Here is a 21,671-nt window from a genome sequence, read left to right as displayed (position 1 = left end):
AGTGCTGCCCTTGCAGCTCCCATTGGCCAGGAACTGCAGCCAATGGGAGCTGCAGGGGCAGCGCCTGCAAATCGGGGCAGCGTGCAGAGCCGCCAAGCCGCGTCTCCATGTAGGAGCTGGAGAAAGGACATGCTGCTGCTTCCGGCAGCTGCTTGAGGTAAGCGCCGCCTGGAGCTTGCACTCCTGAGCCTCTCCCTGCGCCCCAACCACCTGCCCCAGCCCTGATCCCCCTCCCACCCACCAAACCCCAGTCCCTGCCCGGAGCACCCTCCTGCACCCCAAACTCCTCATCCCCAGCCCCACCCCAGAGCCCTCACCCCCCCCCCGGATCCCCCGCCCGCATCCTGAACTCCTCATTTCTGGCCCCCACCCCAGAGCCCGCACCCCCAACCAGAGCCCTCACACCCTCCTGTGTGCATTTTGTGAGCATTCATGGCCCACCATACAATTTATATTCCCAGATATGGCCCTCAGGCCAAAAAGTTTGTCCACCCCTGTGCTAACATAAGATCCCTCTTGCAATGTTGATATAAAACCCCCAGAGCTTTTAGGGTTCTTAGCCTTTGTCCAGTAACACTGTAAGCAAATGATTGTATCTTAAATAATTGTCCGAGAGCCTAAAGCCCAAATTGAAAGGAAAATAAATAAATAAAAACATTCTTACAGGTACTAAAGTGGATCATTTACATAAGACCCCATTTGGTGGCATTACTAATATTCTGTTATTTTAACATTGGTTCCCTTTTCATTACTAGTATGCGTAGTGAGTTGAGCCAGTAATGTTTCAATGATAGCCATTCACTTACTTGAATTTAAACATGTCTTGTCCTCTACTATTTAAGCAGTATCAATCTGACCGTCAGCGATCGCAGAAACTGTAGTTGTTACAGTACTTACTAAATATGGTATCTGTTCTGTCTAAGGCATTATTATTTTTGATTTATTGGAGATCAGTAGCTTTCCCACTGTTTGTAGAGAAGTTTGTGAGGTTTGTATTAATAGTCCAACTTGCCCTGGTATCTACAATACTGATCTATTAAGAAGTAGAGGTTCACTTTGTGTGAGTTGATGATACAGCAGCAAATCACTGTGTGGCAAGCTGAGCTAGAAGGAAATTTGTTAATCAGTCCAGACACTGCCCTTACTCAGACAAACCTCAAAACATTGGTCAATTTCACTTCAGTGCCACAAATCAGAGAGAGCTACTGATCCATTAACCTGTACATTGAAAAGCAGTTGTTAGTGTAGACATGCTGTAGCAAAATGGAGCATCTACAGTAACTCCTCGCTTAAAGTTGTAGTTATGTTCCTGAAAAATGGTACTTTAAGCGAAACGACATTAAGCGAATCCAATTTCCCCAAAAGAATTAATGTAAATAGGTGAGGTTCGGTTCCAGGTAAAAAAAATTTCGCCAGACAAAAGACTATCTATCCATACACACAGTATAAGTTTTAAACAATTTAATACTGTACACAGCAATGATGATTGTGAAGCTTGGTTGAGGTGGTGGAGTCAGAGGGTGGGATGTTTCCCAGGGAATGCCTTACTGCTAAATGATGAACTAGCACTCGGCTGAGCCCTCAAGGGTTAACACATCGTTGTTAATGTAGCCTCACACTCTAAAAGGCAGCACGAATGAAGGGAGGAGACACTGCATGGCAGAGAGACAGACATACATTGTGTGTGTGAGAGAGATGGCCATTGCCCCTTTAAGTAAGTACACTGCCTTTTTAAGTAGATAAGCAAGTTGAGACAGCAGCTGCTGCCAGCAAGCTCCCTCCGTCCATCCCGAGCCCTTTCATTTCCACTCCCCTTCCCCCACCCGGCTCTATGGAGATGGGGTACAGGAGCAGGGGGAGGGGGGACACCCTGACATTAGCACAGCCGCCCCCCCCCCCCCCCGCACAGCAAGCAGGAGGCTCCTGGGGGCAGCTCCAAGGCAGAGGGCAGGAGCACCATAGGGCAGTGTGGGCAGGGACAGCTGAACTGCCTGGCAATTGATAGCCTGCTGGGCGGCTGCCGCACAGGGAACTTAGGGGAGCTGATAGGGGGGCTGCCGGTCCACTCTGGTTCCAAGCCCCCACCAGCTAGCTCCAATGGGCTGCTTGCTCTTCCTGAAAGTAGTGGACAAAGCAGGTGGCTGCCAAACAATGTTATAACGGAGCATTGCGCAACTGTAAACGAGCGTGTTCTCTAATAGATCAGCAACGTAGCAACGAAACAATGTTAACCAGGACGATGTTAAGTGAGGCGTTATTGTACAGCACACTGTCCCCACCATAAACTCAGATTCAAGAATCCCACAGTTATTGTGACTGCATCACAATGGATGAAGCAGGGAAGACTGAGTACAGTTAGTGTATAGTATATTTAAAATTGTTACAGCATTAGGGAAAAGAGGAAAGGGTGACTGCAGCATTTTGTGATGTGAAGGATTTGAGTTGCATACTAGCTATGGGCTTGGTTAAAACATTAGACTTTTTGTAGCCCCTTAAAGTAAACTCATAAAGGTTAAGAAATTCAGACAGAAGGCTGAAACTTCATTTTAAAACCAACTATTAAAGGTGAGTTAAAGATATTATCTCAGTGTCCTGCACTTGCAGCTCAGGTACAGTCATTACTTTCTCCCTTATGCAGTTTTCCAAAATTTCCCCTAAAGTTTCAGTTTGAGATATTTTTTACTTCCTATTCTAAACTTCTGCATCATTTTGCTATTGCTAAACAACTGCTGGGTTCGATCCTAAAAGTAATGGCTCTATAAATCCTTTACCTATATGATAATTGAATAGTGAGCCAGGAAATTAAAGTTTCAGATTCCCCACATTGCTCTGAGATCCTCAAAGGAAAGGTATAATAGCAGTGCAAAGAATTACTATTTCATTATTATTACAATAACTATACATCACAAGGAGAGTCAAGAATACAATTTATTGCTTACTCTGAATTTTTTTAATTGTGTGTGTTTTAACTTCGACCTTTCCCATTATTTAAAATAGATATATTTGTGGGGGATTTTAATATTTTGCTTCCTAACAAACCGAAATTTTAAAAGATGAAAACAATTGCAATCATTCACATTTATTAAAATAAAATACAAACCAGCCATACAGAGGTAATATTGTCTGTAAATATCCTTTGGGGGTAACATACATTTTATTTTATGTGATTGACAGGAAGGATCTGTTTTATATGTGTTTTCTGGCAATGACATGGAAAAGCACCTGCAATATTTAATATGAAAATGAGTCAGTCTTATATTACAGAGATAACCAAGCAGAATCTTAAACTGCAGAATTTCCCCTGCTTTGTTTCTGAGGTTTTCCTGTGCGTGACAGTGGCTAGTTAAGTCAGATGTCACTTTCTTAACACACCCTGCTATGTTTAAGAAAAATACTGGAATACATCCAATATTATATCACATTTGTAGCATATGATACCATATGTGATTTGGAAATTTGTGCAGTACAGTACTTACATAATTTATAAATATACTTGTTTGCTTTATTTTGGTTTAGTATTTAGAAAGACAAGAAAATAATTCAAATAAGCAAACAGGTGACAACAAACTTTAGCCATTAAAAATCATTAGTATTCTAGAGCAGTGGTCCATGATAATAGTAGAATATATTGTTAATATTATTAGTATATAATAGGTACCACTATTACATTAATCTGTTTCTTAAACTTTTCCAAGTAATTTGACACAGAAGAAAAAAAGCAACTTGGATAACAGAATTCCACAGATTTAAATGGTAAATGGTATCTTGTTATTTACTTTTAATCCGCTTCTGTGTGTTTCTCTTTAATGTGGCAAAGAGGCCTGTGGCACCTTATAGACTAACAGACGTATTAGCACATAGGCTTTCGTGGGTGAATACCGACGTCGTCGGATGCATATGGTGGGGGAGGACCCCTGCGCTGACCCCCCCCCACAATCCCCCCCCAGTCCCGCCCCTTCCACCAGAGGCCCCGCCCTGGTAAGAGCTCAATTTTACTGCCATGGCTGATGGTTAGCGTCTGGCACGGAGCTGGGCCGTCCCGAACGCCGAGTGAGTTTTGATTTGGCTCATGAGACAATCAGGACCAGCCGCGCGCCGTTTGGCTCCGAAACCAAACTTCCCGCGAAGCTGCGGGGAGCTCGGGGCTGGGGCTGGGCCAGGCGGCTCTGGCCCGCGGGCTTGACAGCGGGCAGCTGGGGATGGAGGGGAGGCCGCCAGGAGAGGGGGCCGAGGCCTTTACCTGCTGCAGCGCGACCACTCGCGGGTAGGAGTCCAACACCAGCAGCACCGGCACGTGGACGTTTCGGCCGCCGAACAGCCGGGGCGCTGCGGGGGGGGAAACAAAACAAGAGCCCGTTACTCGCCGGGGCAGAGCCGGGGAGCCCTGGTGGGCGCCCGACCCGCCGGGACAGGGACAGGAACCTCACCGCGGGGCCGGTGGGCCAAGGCCAGCAGGTCCTCCAGCGTCTGCAGCAAGCTCTCCAGCGGCGTCCCCTCCTGCACGTTCGTGAGGCGAACGGTCAGTTTCCTCAGGGCGGCTTCCTCCCTCTCCTCCTCCTCCTCGGGGCAGCTGCCGCGACTGGCCATGGCTGACCCCCCTCCTCAGCCCACGCAGGGCGTCCGGCAGCTCCCCTCCTGCCGCTGAGGCGGCGCCTGGTTTGCGGCTGGTAGTAACTGCTGCCGCATCTACTCCACGGCTCAGCCCGGCAGCTGCAGTCATCGGGCTATTTCTGAGCCTCTCCTCCGTCCCCCCGCCCCTTTCGCCTCGGCACTGACATAATCTGCGGCGAGACCCGAGCGGCCCTGCCCCGCTTTGAGATGAAGGGGGGTGGGGGGTGCAGCACCGCCCATCTACCCCTAGGGGGCGCTGACGCGACACAGTCTCCCCGGAGGGGCGCAGGGGTGGAAATTTATGGGAAGCATCAGCCAATCAGTTTTCAGCTGCTGACGGCCCTGCCGTCCAATCGTATGGGTGTTCTGGGAGGACCGCCCCTTCCTGCCTCTCGGCCTCCCAGGGGCGGCCGCCCCAGCGGGCTGTGGCCGCGCGTCGTCGCCTGCTGTGGTTGCGGTCCGGCGTTTTGGGGCGGGAAGCAGGTGCGGGCTGCAGCTGTGGCGTCCCCTTCTGGGATCGGTGTGGGACGGGGCGGGGAGAACGGGTCTCGCAGACCTAGCACGGGCGGGGCAGTCCCCCGGCTTGAGGCGGGGGGGGTGCGCTGCCCCTAAGACTTCAGGCTGAGCAAGAAGGGCCCAAAGGGCTCGTCTCCGTGCCTCCTCCCCCACGTGTCCCATGAGGGGGCTACAACTGACCTGCCTGCTTTCCGGATATGGGGGGAGGGTCCCGGGCAAGTTATGCCGCCCCCGCCAGCAGGAGCCCTCACAGGGCCTGGGCTCTCATTACTTCGCAGAGAGTGACTGGGGCTGGCACACCATTCCCAACCTGCGGCTGCCGTCAAATTAGAATATACACCATGTGTGACTAGTCCTCTGGTCTCCCAAGTACCAAGCTGTCCTCTGCAGTCATCTCCGATACTTTGAAAGGAGGGCTTTTAAAAAGCAAGATTCTAAATCATTGAGCAATTAGCCAAATCCAGCTCCAGAATGAAAGAGCACCTCCCTTTCCCTGAGTGAGCGCTGGCAAGTCTGTGAATGAAGTCTGTAGCTATCATCCCACAATTAATTATGTGATGAAAGTTGCAGAAGCATGTAAACATACTGCAAATATCTTAAGTATTAAATTAAGATTTAGAGTCAAATTGCATGCCTGAAATGATTTTCTGAATGACTTTTCATCTTCCCACCACACATGTTTCACTTGATTATATACAATTACCAGAAGTCAATTTAGACAAACAGTGAATTCAGTAAGGGGAATGATGATAATGTATAGTAAACCAACTGAAATGTGATTTAAAACTTGGTGTAGTTCTGTGGTGATATGTTCTTGTGACAGATATACATACAACTAGAAAATGCAAAAGTTTAAATGTATTAACCAACTTGTTAGTGTATCTATGTATCTGTCTTTAAATTCATTAATGTGTCTGTCACTTCTCCAGAATGCTTGTAACAGGTGCCAATAATCACTTTAAAAAATCCTCTAAAAATGGGGCTTGCAACAGTAAGAATAAAAATAGGAATACTTTCACTGGCAACCTTTTATTAAAGATTAACAAATGAACTATTCTGAGAAAAGTGACGCAAGTAGGAGATGATGTAAAAACAGATAACTGAACATGAATACCATGATGTATGCTTTCTGTAAGTTTTCCTCAACCTCTGTTGCCTCATTTTGGAAGTATTTTCGTGCCTCACGTCTTTCACACTTTCTCTTTTGCAAGAAGAAACCTTGTACTATCACCAGTTCTGTTTTTCACCATTTTTAATTGCTTCGAGCTGTTTTTAATCTCTTACTACAGATTACATTTTTAGTAAGTAAATTGTGACCATCAATACAAAACTGTGCTGACTAAAGGAAGAGAAGGGGAATACTTTAAGACCAATTAAGTTTATCTCTGTTAAACAAGATGAATGTCTTATCCTTTTTGAAGGAACAACAAGGAGCGTAGGGTTCTTTGAAGCTTTCATGCTTACTATATCCTAATGCCCTGTTACTGATAAACATACACAGTGCTTAATGTGAAAACACATGAAGAAAACACCAGCTTAACTCCTCTTTTAAAAATGTTTCATTTTTTAGACACAGGTATTCTGAAACACCTACAAATCATTGGTTACTACAAATGCTTGTTGACTAAACTATCCTTCGCCTATTAAATATCAACTTGATCCTAAAAATGTAGAGCAGTGCTGTCTGAATCAAGCCATATTTTTAAGAGTTTGTATACAAAGAAACTTTTGCCTTGGTTTCTTAATTATAGACCACAAAACCATGACTGCATTTGTGACATGAAGGGAAACAAGCTAAAACTTCAAGCACTAAAAAGACAATATGGATCTGTGTCAGTCTGATGAAACACTGATTCATTAGAAACTAGTTGAATGCTTTCTCATTTGAGGTAGTGCTAACTCCCATAATGACAAAGTAGATTGAATATAAGTAGATACATATCAACCAGCACATCGAATACAGTTTTCTTTCTTCAGAATTAATAGTTCAAACACTATTTTTAAGGAATGGTGCTGGATTCTTGCATTCCTGACTGTCTGACAGCAGCTAGCATCAGAGACTTCAGAGGAAAGTTTAAAATATGCCATAAATTGTAATGTTGGTAATTACACCTTTGGGAAGACTCTAATATCAAGCATGAGGTTTTCTCTCCTCAAATGCTTATCCTAACTAGTATAAATTGCACATCTTTACTAATCCTAGTCACATAACTGTCTAATCCTAAATTGAATCCTACTGTGGATGGCAGAGTCCTGTGGCACCTTATAGACTAACAGACGTATTGGAGCATGTGCTTTCGTGGGTGAATACCCACTTCGTCGGATGCATGTCATGTTGTGGATGGTACTCTTTCCTTTTTGAAGGTTGATTATAAGGGCATTGTAATGGAATTTTAGTGTTCATGTGTATAGCTGCCATAAGATAATTTTAACTCTTATAGGAAAACCTTGTCATTTGGCTAATCAATGAGATCATTACTGAATTACATTGCATACTGACTTTTGAAAAAAATATTGAAAAAAATACTAGATGGTTCTCATGTAATTATTGAATAAAACGTTCTCCTTTTTCTTTTTAGAGTTAAAAATTAAAGATGGTTGAGTTTTCTTTTTATGAGGCACAAAAGACTTCAGCAGTCTTGTAGAGGCTGTTTTTATGTCTTGCTAGGATGGATGGAGTGGTTCTTAGAGGGTTCTGCTGCTTACTCAAAGATTCCAGGGGACGCTGATGAGAGTAGACCTTCTACTCTCCAACTAATTGGAAGCCTTTGAGGAGGACCACTGGGGAGTCCCGATGACTGCTGGATTTTGGTGCAGGCGGGGAGACCCTTTGGGATGATGGACACCAGGAAAGCAGGACCCCCCACAGGTAAGATGGATTCAATTCACTGTGACGGGGATAGAGATGACAGGTCTTTCCTTCCTCAACCTTGCTGTGGGATAGATGGTACTCTTCTCTCTAGCTCTGGAACCCAACCGTGCATGCGCTGCCGCTGGAATGGACAGCACCACGCAGGCGCTGAGCAAGATCTTGTATAATCTCTAAGGCAGGAAAAGTTTTGAGGGACTAGAATGTTGGGGGTTGGCTCTGGCGGGAAAAGCTGGCTTAGTCTGGTTTGAACCAGAGGACTCCAGTGTCTAAACTGTAAACAAGTTCGCTTACAAAGATGGAGCCCAAGGGTCATAGTTCATATATTCCATATTAGAGTCTATTAAAACCAGTGATTCACTTAACATTACTTCAAAAATACATAATTAAAAACAACTAATTGAAAATATTAAACAGTACAAACATTTCTTACTTTTTTATACCTAACACATTGAAGGTACATTCACCTGAAGCCACTGATGCAGGTAAACTGACAAAAATATGGAATGCAATTGCGATATTAGGAAACACCCCAGAGAGTCCAAGTTCAAGTATTTCTTGAAGCAATTCCTTTGGCTTGCAATCCAAATTAAAGTTCGTTGAATGTATTTGTTTGAGGAAGATGACCTCATCACTGAGATCTTTTGAGATTTCTTTGTTGTAATGTTGCTGAAATTGTTCAGCTGCCGAAAGTAGATCTTCATTAATCAGTCTGTTGAACTGCCAAAGAAACCCAAAAAGGGTACAAATTAGTCGCAGTGACTCAAATCGATGTGTAAGACCTTATTGAATAGAGTCAATCATGACAAGGAAGACATTGACCCTATAATGCTGCTCGGCATCGAATTCAGTAGGTAAGTTGCAATTAGGTGGAGAACTCAGATGAAATGCCAATATTCTGTGCTACTAATTTGGGCTCAGTCAGGATCGCATCCCATTGTTCACAAATCTGTTGACTGTCATTGATAAGATTTTCGATGTTATCCCTCTCAACATCAAGTACAGCATTGCGTGCTTCAATTACCAGATTAGTTTGGTGGATCACTGTAAGTAGCTTCATCCACAAAGATGACATCAGAATGCATTTAAATTTGGACATGTGCTTCTGAATAGACTGAAGTTCAGTTCGAGCCTGTGCAGTGAGATTGAGATTCAAGCTAATTTAAAGCCTCTCTCACTGAATTCAAATGTTGTGCAACCAGCTGAACACCATCAATCCGTGCAGACCATCTAGTTTTGGACATCCCATGCAGTGAAACAGGAAGATAGTGCTTCAGAATTGCCCAGTTTTGTGGACTGCTACTGACAATCCTGTCCATTTGCTGAACAGTTCCAAAGTAAGTAATTGCCTCCTTGCATGATGCAGCACAGTCAACACATAAAAGTTTTAGTGTGTTGTTTCCACAGCTGGAGAGAAAACAGTTTGAATTATGCTCAAGCAGAGCTGCTTGTACACGTTTGTACTTCCCAGCCATATTAGATTCATTATGATAAGCTTGACCAATGCAGACTTGAAAATTGAACTTAATACTTTCTAGAATTTCTAGTACTTGAGCAGCAGTTTGTTTTCCACTTTTTCCTCATAAAATTATTAAACAAAATAAACTTTTCTTCAACTGAAAATTTTGAGCTGTCTATAATCTTAATATATCGAATAACCATAAAAAGAAAAGGAGTACTTGTGGTACCTTAGAGACTAACCAATTTATTTGAGCATGAGCTTTTGTGAGCTACAGCTCACTTCATCAGATGCATACCGTGGAAACTGCAGAAGACATATACACACAGAGACCATGAAACAATACCTCCTCCCACCCCACTGTCCTGCTGGTAATAGCTTATCTAAAGTGATCATCAAGTTGGGCCATTTCCAGGACAAATCCAGGTTTTCTCACCCCCTCACCCCCCCTCCAAAAACCACACACACAAACTCACTCTCCTGCTGGTAATAGCTTATCCAAAGTGACCACTCTCCCTACAATGTGCATGATAAATCAAGGTGGGCCATTTCCAGCACAAATCCAGGCTCTCACCCCCCCCTTTTTTTCTTTCCCCCGGGGACACACACACAAACTCACTCTCCTGCTGGCAATAGCTCATCCAAACTGACCACTCTCCAAGTTTTACCAGAACGTCGGGGGGGCGGGGGTAGGAAAAAACAAGGGGAAATAGGCTACCTTGCATAATGACTTAGCCACTCCCAGTCTCTATTTAAGCCTAAATTAATAGTATCCAATTTGCAAATGAATTCCAATTCAGCAGTTTCTCGCTGGAGTCTGGATTTGAAGTTTTTTTGTTTTAAGATAGCGACCTTCATGTCTGTGATTGCGTGACCAGAGAGATTGAAGTGTTCTCCGACTGGTTTGGGGGGGTGGGTGAGGGAGTGAGAGAACCTGGATTTGTGCAGGAAATGGCCAACCTTGATTATCATACACATTGTGAAGAGAGTTGTCACTTTGGATGGGCTATTACCAGCAAAAGAGTGAGTTTGTGTGGGGGGGGGGCGGAGGGTGAGAAAACCTGGATTTGTGCTGGAAATGGCCCAACTTGATGATCACTTTAGATAAGCTATTACCAGCAGGACAGTGGGGTGGGAGGAGGTATTGTTTCATGGTCTCTGTGTGTATATAATGTCTTCTGCAGTTTCCACGGTATGCATCCGATGAAGTGAGCTGTAGCTCACGAAAGCTCATGCTCAAATAAATTGGTTAGTCTCTAAGGTACCACAAGTACTCCTTTTCTTTTTGCAAATACAGACTAACACGGCTGTTACTCTGAAACAAATAACCATAGTAGTCTTTTCCTTGTGAGAACAATCTGGAGTGGCATCAACAATGATTGAAAAATACTTGGCATTTCAAATCTCATCAAGGATTGTTGTCTGTACGAGTGACCCACATAGCTCAATAAACTCGTTTTGTATGAGTGTGTAGAGATAATGGACTTACATGCGCTTTTGACTCTCTTGCGATTCTCAAACATGTTTAACATGCTCTGATAAAAGTAGGTCATATTTGCTGAGGAGCTCAACTATGCCTAGAAAGTTTCCATTTGCACGATCACCAATATGTTGACTGGAACCAAAGAAAGCCCATCCCCGCTCAGAAAGAAAAACGATGACATTCAGGATGTACTCAAGAAGTTTTTTCCAGTTGCTAATTTCTGTAGAGAGTTTAGACAAGAGTAAATTCTTAACTGAACTTTCAGCTGATGCTGCCCTACTGGCTGATTTCCATGCAACATAGTTTTCTTTGTGTGACGTTGAACTCTCATGTGATGGTATTCGGTCTTTCAACTTCCGCCAGGCCTCTGTTGATGCTCCATCCTATCCACACTTGAAATCTTCTACTGTAAACGTACACAAATGCTGAATGGTACACAAATGCTGAAAAGACTTAAAAGAAGGAGTACTAATTAAGAACACAAAATGAAACAGGTTATTATCCTTATCACTGAATCAAAACTCAAGCACGCAAGGTATAATATAACAGGCTGAGCTGAAGACAAAGGGATGACATATATAAACACAGACACGAATACAGAGGGAGGGATATTGTCCAAATATTTCAAATGTGTGTCCTCACAAAACACTCTGAACAAGTTTGTCCTCACAGATTTTCACCTTGAATCTGGGCCTATAGACTACGAAATCTTATGATGATGGCTAGGCTACCAAGCTAGGGCTCAACCAACCAACCAACCAGTCACCTCTTTTAGTTACCAGAAAACCTTGATCTATGCAGGAAATAGCCCGACTTGATTATGTAAAGAGTTGTCACTTTGGATGGGCTAGCACCAGCAGGAGAGTGAATTTGTGTGGGGGGGTGGAGGGTGAGAAAACCTGGATTTGTGCTGGAAATGGCCCACCTGTTGATCACTTTAGATAAGCTATTACCAGCAGGACAGTGGGGTGGGAGGAGGTATTGTTTCATGATTTCTGTGTGTATATAAAGTCTGCTGCAGTTTCCACGGTAAACATCTGATGAAGTGAGCTGTAGCTCACGAAAGCTCATGCTCAAATAAATTGGTTAGTCTCTAAGGTGCCACAAGTCCTCCTTTTCTTTTTGCGAATACAGACTAACACGGCTGTTCCTCTGAAACATACAAAGATAGTAATGAGGAATTCTCACACACAAATAATTCCTTAGTCAACTAGACGTAAAACTATAAAAGACACTAAAATGTAACAATTCTCTACCTTTCAACATGCACTTGATCCCGCACCAGCCACTAGTAGTCATTTGTTTATATAATCAGCTGATCTGAGAGGACACATTCATCACTGTCTAATCTTGTGGCATCAGAATGGATATATTTTTATTAATATTTATGAACATTTTAAAATCTTTAATATGACAATCTATATCAGTTAACAAAAAAAATTATGTCTTTTACTAAATCACATCTCTTATTTGCTTAAATTTGCAGCTCTAAGCTGAGAGAGCGTGTTACATTTTGGTCCAATAGGGATGCGCATAAAAACAAGTTGCAAAACTTATCAAATGCCAAAAAATTAACAAGTGTCTAAATTTGAGGCCCCTTTTGAGCTTGAGGCCCAGGCCAAATGGCCCTCCTGGCTCCCCCTCTGGTTGGCCCTGTTTGTAGCATCCCTTAGGGGCAACCTAATGCCCAAATAAAGATGCAGACTTCCATGTTGAAGTCCTTCAAGCAGATGGTGGCCCTGAACCACCCATACACTTGACTCATCAGAAAACCTGTGCTTGTGCAAGCCAGGGATTTGGCATCATGCTTCAGTAGGGGCAACAGCAGAAACCAGCAACCAAATGCTCCAACTGTCTTCTTGTCTCTACCCCAAAAAAAGAAACACCATCAGTCTGCAGGAAAGTTTTACACCATTTTAATGTGCTTCTTGGCCCCCTACCATTTCTTTCAGGCAGGAAAGCAGTATCTTGTGAATGACTGGCTAAATGTGAAGCCATAAAGTGGCTCTGTCTGGTTGTATAGCATCATGATTGCAAACATATCCAATACCATGTTCTTCCATACAGGTTTCAAGTTCCACGGTCTTCCATACAGAAGTTTGTTTCATGGCCCACAGTTTATGTTCCACTGGTTGTATTACACTATTATTAGCATTTAATCCTAATGCTACATAGCATCTGAGCATCAGACATCATCACTATATAGGTGGTAATTTGATTTAATTGTACATTATATGTAAAGTTTGCCATTTTCCACCAAGAATAAAACTTTTGCTCAGAAATAGTGGCATGCTTTCACATTTAACTTCTTATTTCTAAAGGTAGGATCCCACTCATTCATTCTATCCCTTATGTCTTTTACCACATGACTTGTTCATGTTTGTGCTTGTATACAAGATAATGCCATAGATACATTGCGCTGTAATACCTCCACTGTTTGTAATACTAAGTGACCCACTTCTTGAAGCTCCTCCAATCCAGGGAGCAAACTCGCTATTATTTAGGATTAGTACTTCTCATTTAGAGATGTTTTCAAGGGTTTGGATATCGCTCCTAAGTGCTGTCCCACTGCATTTAATTTGTTAGCCAGCATTTCTACATCTATACTATTTAATACTCCGAGATCTGTTCCTGCCCCTCCTAGAGCTGTATTCAGTAAACCTCTTTTTTACTTTCTTAACAGAGTTTCCTCATAAAAGTTGGGTTCCTAGCCATCTCTTCTATCCTATAAACAGGGGTTCTATGTATCTAGCATGTTGTGGTTGTATAAGAACAGCCATACTGGGTCAGATCAAAGGTTCATCTAGCCCAGTATCCAGTCTTCCAACAGAGGCTAATGTCAGGTGCCCCAGAGGGAATGAACAGAACACGTAATCATCAAGTGATCCATTCCCTGTCACCCATTCCCAGCCTCTGGCAAACACAAGCTAGGGACACCATCCCTGTCCATCCTGGCTAATAGCCATTGATGGACCAATCCTCCATGAATTTATCTAGTTCTGTTTGAATCCTGTTATAGTCTTGGCCTTCACAGTATCCTCTGGTAAGGAGTTCTACAGGTTGACTGTGTGTTGAGTGAAAAAATACTTTCTTTTGTTTGTTTTAAATCTGCTGCCTATTAATTTCATTTGGTGACCCCAGTTCTTGTGTTACGAGGAGGAGTAAACAACACTTCCTTATTTACTTTCTCCATACCAGTCGTGATTTTATAGACCTCTATCGTATCCCCACTTAGTCGTCTCTTTTCCAACCTGAAAAGTTCCAGTCTTATTAATCTCTCCTCATATGGCAGCCATTCCATACCCCTAATCATTTTTGTTGCCTTTTCTGAACCTTTTTCCAATTTCAATATATATTTATTGAAATGGGGCAGCCATATTTGCATGCAGTATTCAAGATGTGGGTGTACCATGGATTTATATAGAGGCAATATGATATTTTCTATCTCTTTCTTAATGATTCCCAACATCGTTTGCTTTTTTGACTGCTGCTGCACATTGAGTGGATGTTTTCAGAGAACTATCCACAGTGACTAAGATCTCTCTCTCTTGAGTGGTAACAGCTAATTTAGACCCTATCATTTTATATATATAGTTTGGGATTATATTTTCCAATGTGCATTACTTTGCATTTATCAACTTTGAATTTCAGCTGCCATTTTGTTGCCCAGTCACCCAGTTTTGAGAGATCCTTTTGTATTTCTTCGCAGTCTGCCTGGGACTTCACTACCTTGAGTAGTTTTGTATCATCTGCACATTTTGCCACCTCACTGTTTACCCCTTTTCCCAGAACAGTTATGAATATGTTGAATAGGATCAGGCCCAGTACAGACCAATGGGGGACACCACTATTTACCTCTCCATTCTGAAAACTGACCATTTATTCCTACACTTTGTTTCCTATCTTTTAACTTGTTACCAGTCCATGAGAGGACCTTCCCTCTTATCCCATGAAAAGTTACTTTGCTTAAGAGCCTTTGATAAGATACCTTGACAAAGGTTTTCTGAAACTCTAAGTATGCTATATCCACTGGATCCCCCTTCTCCACATGTTTGTTCACCCCCTCAAAGAATTCTAGTAGATTGGTGAGGTATGATTCCCTTTACAAAAAACATGTTGACTCTTCCCCAACAAATTACGTTCATCTATGTGTCTGACAATTTTGTTCTTTACTATATTTTCAAACAGTTTGCCTAGTACTGAAGTCAGGCTTACTGGCCTGTAATTGCCAGGATCACCTCTGAATCCCTTGTTAAAAATTGGTGTCACATTAGTCATCTGGTACAGAAGATGGTTTAAATGATAGGTTACAGACTGCAGTTAGTAGTTCTGTTGCAGTTTTATCCAAACCAAAATGTCCTTGGCTTTCGGATAAACTAACCAAATTATTTTCTTAGACATGTGGGTACCACCAAGACCGGCATTGTGTCTTCAATATCCTTTTAAAAAGCCATTATCAGCCTTTCTTTATTTCTGAACATGTAGTTGCAGTGTTTTCCTTTTTGTAGGAGATCTTGCAATTCCTTGTTTTGCTTTTGCAAGGCCTCAATATCTAGCTGGCTTTTTATTTCTTCATCCCTGGGTTGGACTTTATATGCTTTCTTGTTCAGTTTGGTCCATAATTGTTCTATGCCCATTTGTGCTGCTTGTTTAGCAAGCCCATCCACCTGATTATTCAGTCTGGAAACTCTGGACTGATCTTTTCGTTGGGTTTTAACCTTGAACAGGTGGGTATCACCTCTTTGAGTTGTTGCAAGCCTCCACGCATACAGTAGGTATTTAGAGTGAGCCACCCGGCTTACCGTCAGCTGAGTTCATGGGTCTCTGGATCCATACAGGTGTCCATTCAGATAGGGCTCGGACCACCCAATCTGAATCGGAACAGATGAAAAGGTTGACTTCAGGTTCAACTGCATCCAGTACTGCTGATACCACAACCACCTTGGCAGTTTGAACTGAATAAGGCACTACGCTACCTTGCAGGATGTTCTGGGTGTTTATCTGCAAAGCTGGCACATGGCTTGCCATCCTTATAGAAACAGCTTCTGTCAACCACCCAAATATCTAGTCCTTTCATCTTTGCTTCTTGATAGGAAGCTCCTATCTGGAAAGGTGACTTGACTTGCTGCAGGTCTTCCAGCGGCAGAGGACACTCATGGTCCTCTCCTTGAGACAGTAGGGCATAGGGAACGATGGATAACTGGGGTGCTTTACGCATTTCTATGTTTTTATTTAGTAAGCTGAGGGTCCATCCTGCTAACCTGGGGTTGAATACCCTTCCTTTGTTAATAGGGCCTGACAGGATGTATTTTATCGGTGTGTGGATGATTTTAAGAACCACAGGAGACATCCCCATTAAGTACTTCCAGTGATTCAGTGCTCAAGTCAGGGCTAAAACTTCCTTTTCACAGGTCGAGTACTGTTTCTCAATGTCACTAAGCACCTTCAACCCATAGGCAATGATTTTGTGTCCACATCCATTGTCCTGGAGCAATACAGCACCCAGGCCTCTTTCAGGTGTTTCCAGTTGCAGCTGGATTGGGGTATCTGGTTTTGGATATAAGTGCTTGCTTCAGTTTATTGAAGCCTTCTTTGTGCTCCTCACCCCACGCCCATTCCTTTTTTCAAAAGCAGGTACAAGGAATGTGCTATCTCTGCATAGCTTTCCACAAATTCCCTTGAAAAGCCATTATGTCCCAGAATGGATCTTAGAGCAGAGATATCCTGAAGTTCTGGGAGTTTACATATTAACTCAATCTGCTGTATATCAGGTCTCCTTCTATGCATGCCTAATTGTATACCCAAGTACATGACTTTTTCCATTGCCATCGGCATTCTGGATTGCTGTGGGGCCAGGGATGAGGTTGGAGTGCAGGAGTGGGCTCCAGGCTGGAACTGAGGGGTTCAGAGTGTAGGAGTGGGCTCAGGGCTGGGGCATTGGATTGGGGTGCAGTAGGGGGTGTGAGCTGCAGCTGTAGCCTCGGGGGTGGGGGGCTGGAAATGAGGGGCTTCAGATGCAGGAGGGGGCTCAGGGCTGGGGCATGTGGTGCAGGCTCTGGGAAGGAGTTTGGTGTGGGAGGGGATTCTGACATGGAGCAGGGGATTGGGGCACGAAAGGGGGGTGTGGGCTCTTGGAGGGAGTTTGGGTGCGGGAGGGGTTCCGACCTGGGGCAGGGGGTTCAGGGCTCCAGCTGGGCAGCACTTACCTGAGGCAGCTCCCGCAGCGGGGCTGTTCTGGCTCCGTTTTGCTCCCAGAAGCGGCCGCCATGTCCAGCCCCTAGGCAGAGTTACAGCCAGGCAGCTCTGCGCAGTGCCAGGGCAGGCAGGAGCTGCACGGAACCAGAGAGTGTGCCTTAGCCCCGCTGTTTTGCCAACCAGACTTAACGGCCTGGTCAGCAATGCTGGTCGGAGCCACCAGGGTCCCTTTTTGACTAGGTGTGCTGGTTGAAAACCAGATGCCTGGCAATCCTAACATACACCTACAGTAGAAGGTATATATGCACAGACATGCAAAGGAGAACTCTTTCTGTGTGACAGCCCATTATACAGTTGATCAGGCATTATGGTCATGTAGGCCTTAATATTTTGTTCACCTTAAAGATTTACACATTGGTTTCTCAACCTACCACCTGAATATATCAGCTTCTTTAATACAAATAACTTGTTTATCTTCGTTAAAGATCAGTTATATATTTTATATTGCTCTACTTCTACACAAAATAGAAAGCATGATCTGAACTACTTGCAATGTTTTGTGGTCAGATAATGAAGCTTCCTCAAACTGAAGGGGTCTGCTACAGAATGTCTTTACAGAATTTTAGTTTTCTGATAGTTTATTAAATCTTAATTGATACCTTCAGATTTTTGTCTAATAATGTTATACCTTATGATACTATACCAAACAGTGTAGCATGTTCTGCTATAGCTGTATTACAAATCTATAAGTGTACAGAATAGAAGAAAAATGTAAAAGGGGAAGTTTCTTCACAACTTAGCAAGAGTCTGTGGTTAAGCCTACCTAGTTAGAGTTACACAACCTACTTCTCCTCTGTGTAAAACACAGAAGCAACATCTGTTGTTTGGCAGAACTTAAGGCAAGTTACGCCAAGATTCTGGCCTATATGTGAATGTCTAATATGATTATTCAACTTCATATTTTCTGTATCACACTACAATGCTCTTCAGGAAACAATCATGACACAAGCCCAGGAGAAGAAGTTGCTGGTGGAGAAAGACAGAGTTGAGTCTGCCTCTGAGAATATCACCCAGAAAGTAGTGTGTGAGAGAGGCAAACCAACAGCCACTTCTTCATGACCTACTGTATAAAAGACTAAAAATTTACAGAACTTAGTTGTTGGGACTGAAAAGGGAGCGGATTCCCTGGAGGATTTTCTTTACAATGAAGAACATACTTATACAAATTCTGAAGAGACAAGGTGGGTGAGGTAATGTCTCTCTCACTAACAGAAGTCGGTCCAATAAAAGATACTATCTCACCCACCTTGTCTCTCCAATATCCTAGGACCGACATGTAGAAATACCAAGGGTTGACTGTCCTTAAAAGTAAGATTTACAGCCCCAAAGAGTGAGACTTTCCAGGTGGTGTCTTAGGTCATTGCTTAAGATAGGGACTCTCATCTTTGGTCTATTTTACCTTTTGTCCCTGGACTTTATTGTTGCCACCACCAAGTGTCTAACAAAACATAACCGGGAAAGAGCCAACTTGGAAACATCTTTCCCCCCAAAATCCCCCCAAGCCCTACACCCCCTTTCCTGGGGAAGGCTTGATAAAAATCCTCACCAATTTGCATAGGTGAACACAGACCCAAACTCTTGGATCTTAAGAACAAGGAAAAAGCAATCAGGTTCTTAAAAGAAGAATTTTAATTGAAGAAAAAGTAAAAGAATCACCTCTGTAAAATCAGGATGATAAATACCTTAAGGGTAATCAGATTAAAAACAGAGAATCCCTCTAGGCAAAACCTTAAGTTGCAAAAAGACACAAAAACCGGAATATATATTCCATTCAGCACAACTTATTTTATCAGCAATTTAAACAAAACAGAATCTAACGCATATATAACTAGATTGCTTATTAACCCTTTACAGGAGTTCTGACCTGCGTTCCTGCTCTGGTCCCGGCAAAAGACACACAGACAGACAGAGAGAACCCTTTGTTTCCCCACCCCCTCCAGCTTTGAAAGTATCTTGTCTCCTCATTGGTCATTTTGGTCAGGTGCCAGCGAGGTTATCTTTAGCTTCGTAACCCATTACAAGTGAAAGGGTTTTTCCTCTGGCCAGGAGGGATTTAAAGATGGTTAGCCTTCCCTTTATATTTATGACAACATGCCTCCCTATGTCCCTCTGTGTCTGTTGTAAAAATTGAGTCACCTTTGTTTCTCACAACAAGTGATCAGTTAAATTGTGCCAATCCAGACCAAGGGTAACAGAAATTACACACACACACACACACACACGTAAATAGTATGTGTGATTACTAGTATATAATACGCTGGCATTACATCTACATTCATCCACTGGGGGTTAGCTGATACTTTCATCTTCCCAAAATACAGTTTCCCGGGATGTAACATAGTCCATTGTACAAAACACAAGTAACATTTTCTAGTTCGTCCCACACACGTTCCCAATGATGTATCCCTACTACATGGTTCTGTGGTGACAGGTAGGGACAAGCACACCCATTTTGATGGCTCCACTCCGTACACCCTCAGTATCCAATAATTTCTCCTCTATCCCAGTCCACTGACCCATAACCCAGGGTAGCCAAAAGGATCTCAGGGTCAATTTTGGGAGCAGGCTCACTTTCCATATTTCTGTCTCCACAGACTGTCTGTGAGCAATTTTAACAATACATTTCACCTAATAGCAAATCAGGCTTAACCATGCTGGAAAAATATTGCATCCATTCATATTTGTAGGTGTTGAACAAGGACCTCTTCCGTTTTTTTAAAAGATGCGTTAATACCCTAACATTTCCAGATATTACCCAAAACATTTTGTGTTCAAGTGATGTTAAACTAAGAATTTGCATCTCAGTACATCCTATGGCCAAGGCAGTTTTATTCCCTAATTTTATTTGTTGTTTATACAGCAGCCAGGTGGTGGTGTTTAACCATCACCACATATTCCATATTGCTTTTAGGTTTTCCAGACCAATTTGTACCAAGTCCACGGTAATATCTACCTGCTTGTGAATGAGACTATCTTGCAGTTGTGATAAGGAACTTAACTTATTCTTAATTACCTCCAGGTCTACAGTATTCCTAATCCCTGCTCCAAAACCAATCCCTCCTAATATGGAGTGTGCTACCTGAGGATGTTTCCCTGTTAGCAGACTGGCATTCCTTGACCTCCACCCTTCTGCAACATTGGTTTCTGTAAATACAGTTAACATGCTTATTAATCCTTTTCTGCCTAATGCAGTAGGGTTTTTTTGGTATCACAATACACAACAATGCTAGCAACAAGACAAAACACAATACACAATTTTTGTCAAGACAGTAGATTCATGTATTCTGGGTTGCTCTTCAGCTGGTATCAGCTTTTCCAGATTTTCTGAAAGACAAAAGAAACATGTTTCTACCCCTTTTGGAGTGGCAGATTATTGCTTAAAATATCCCTTTCTTTTACAAATACCATTGCTGATTACAGGCAAAAAAAGAGGAATTACCCACATACTTTCCTGTGTTTTTGTTCTATAGGCAGGCCAGGTTTCAATGTGTTCTACCTTTTAAGGGTAGAGGGTGAATTATCCCACTGTTCAGCTTTAAGTTTATTCACAGCTAATAGCTGAGAAGCATCATTACCATAAGACCTTAAAGGTTTTTTTCCAAAAATCATATACAAAAGTATCTTGTTTTATACCATGCCTTTTATTTAGGCAATTTGTTTTTGAGGCCAATGTGTTCAACATCCTCTTGAAATCTTTGCATAGGCTTTTTAATTTAATGATCTCATTGCAGTTTTGGTGCATTAAAAGGTAAGGGTGTCATACATATAAGCAGACCCCTTTTGTACCTGTCTTCAGATTTCAGCCCTGCATACACACAAAAAAGCATGCATATATTATATATATGTTTTTTTTTACTTAGGTGTTACCTCAAGGGGAATAAGGTAACACTTCAAAGGGAAAACTCTAGAAATGGTAGAGGAAGGGGAAATAGAAACGGAAAGCCCCTTTTCTCAGAAGAGCAGACTCGACTCTCTTCCGTGTCTGTCACCAGTTAGATTAGCTGACAATAGGTGTGTCCCTCCCTCCCTGTGTGGTGCAGTGAAAACTAAGAGAAGACAAAGTAACATGGTCCAACAAAGGTAAGTCTATTAAGGGTAAAGGTACAGAAACTGGGTAAAATAGGGGGAGAAACAAACAATGAATCAGTGACTGGTTTAGGAGCTTGAAGCTCAGACCCACAAAACTTCTCTTGGTTTTTGAGAATACAACAGATAACCCCAATACAGAAACCTTTCCCTACTATTTCTAGGTGCAGTGGACACAATATACGGATGCGAGGCCCAGGACCTTCTACTCTCTGGCTGATTGGGAGCCTTCGAGGAGGACCACTGGGGAGTCCCGACAACTGATGGGCTTTGTTGCAGGTGGGGAGACCCTCAGGGATGCTGATCACCAGGAAAACAGCAAGACCCTTCACAGGTAAGGTGGATTTGCTGTGGTGGGGATGTCAATGTTAGGCCTCTCCTTCCTCGTCTCG

General features: G+C 43.0%; 1 protein-coding gene and 1 long non-coding RNA gene across 8 annotated transcripts in view; one reads left to right on the top strand and one right to left on the bottom strand.

Annotated features, from left to right (window-relative positions):
* Positions 1-4,882, bottom strand: part of LRRK2 (leucine rich repeat kinase 2) — a 151,408-nt gene extending 146,526 nt beyond the window's left edge. For 4 of the 6 annotated variants that reach the window (XR_012156822.1, XR_012156823.1, XM_073328421.1 and 1 more), the window contains exons 1-2: positions 4,428-4,882; positions 4,241-4,326 (exon numbers count right to left, since the gene is read on the bottom strand). Coding sequence is in view for 3 of the 6 variants with exons in the window: in XM_073328421.1 (XP_073184522.1) it covers positions 4,241-4,326; positions 4,428-4,587 (246 nt within the window). In the remaining 3 variants the exon portion in view is untranslated. Of the gene's footprint in view, positions 1-4,240; positions 4,385-4,416 lie in introns of those variants that run through there. The other 2 variants (XM_073328432.1, XM_073328427.1) reach the window with 2 other exon arrangements.
* LOC140905322 (uncharacterized) overlaps positions 3,976-21,671 on the top strand; it is a 33,725-nt gene continuing 16,029 nt past the window's right edge. For both annotated transcript variants that reach the window (XR_012156824.1, XR_012156825.1), the window contains exons 1-3: positions 3,976-5,094; positions 7,796-7,996; positions 21,444-21,613. This is a non-coding gene — a long non-coding RNA (uncharacterized lncRNA). The remainder of the gene's footprint in view (positions 5,095-7,795; positions 7,997-21,443; positions 21,614-21,671) is intronic.

This window comes from Lepidochelys kempii, chromosome 1 (assembly GCF_965140265.1).
Source record: "Lepidochelys kempii isolate rLepKem1 chromosome 1, rLepKem1.hap2, whole genome shotgun sequence".
NCBI lineage: Eukaryota > Metazoa > Chordata > Testudines > Cheloniidae > Lepidochelys > Lepidochelys kempii.
Note: the sequence above shows the minus strand (reverse complement) of the source record. Positions and strands in the feature narration are given on the sequence as shown.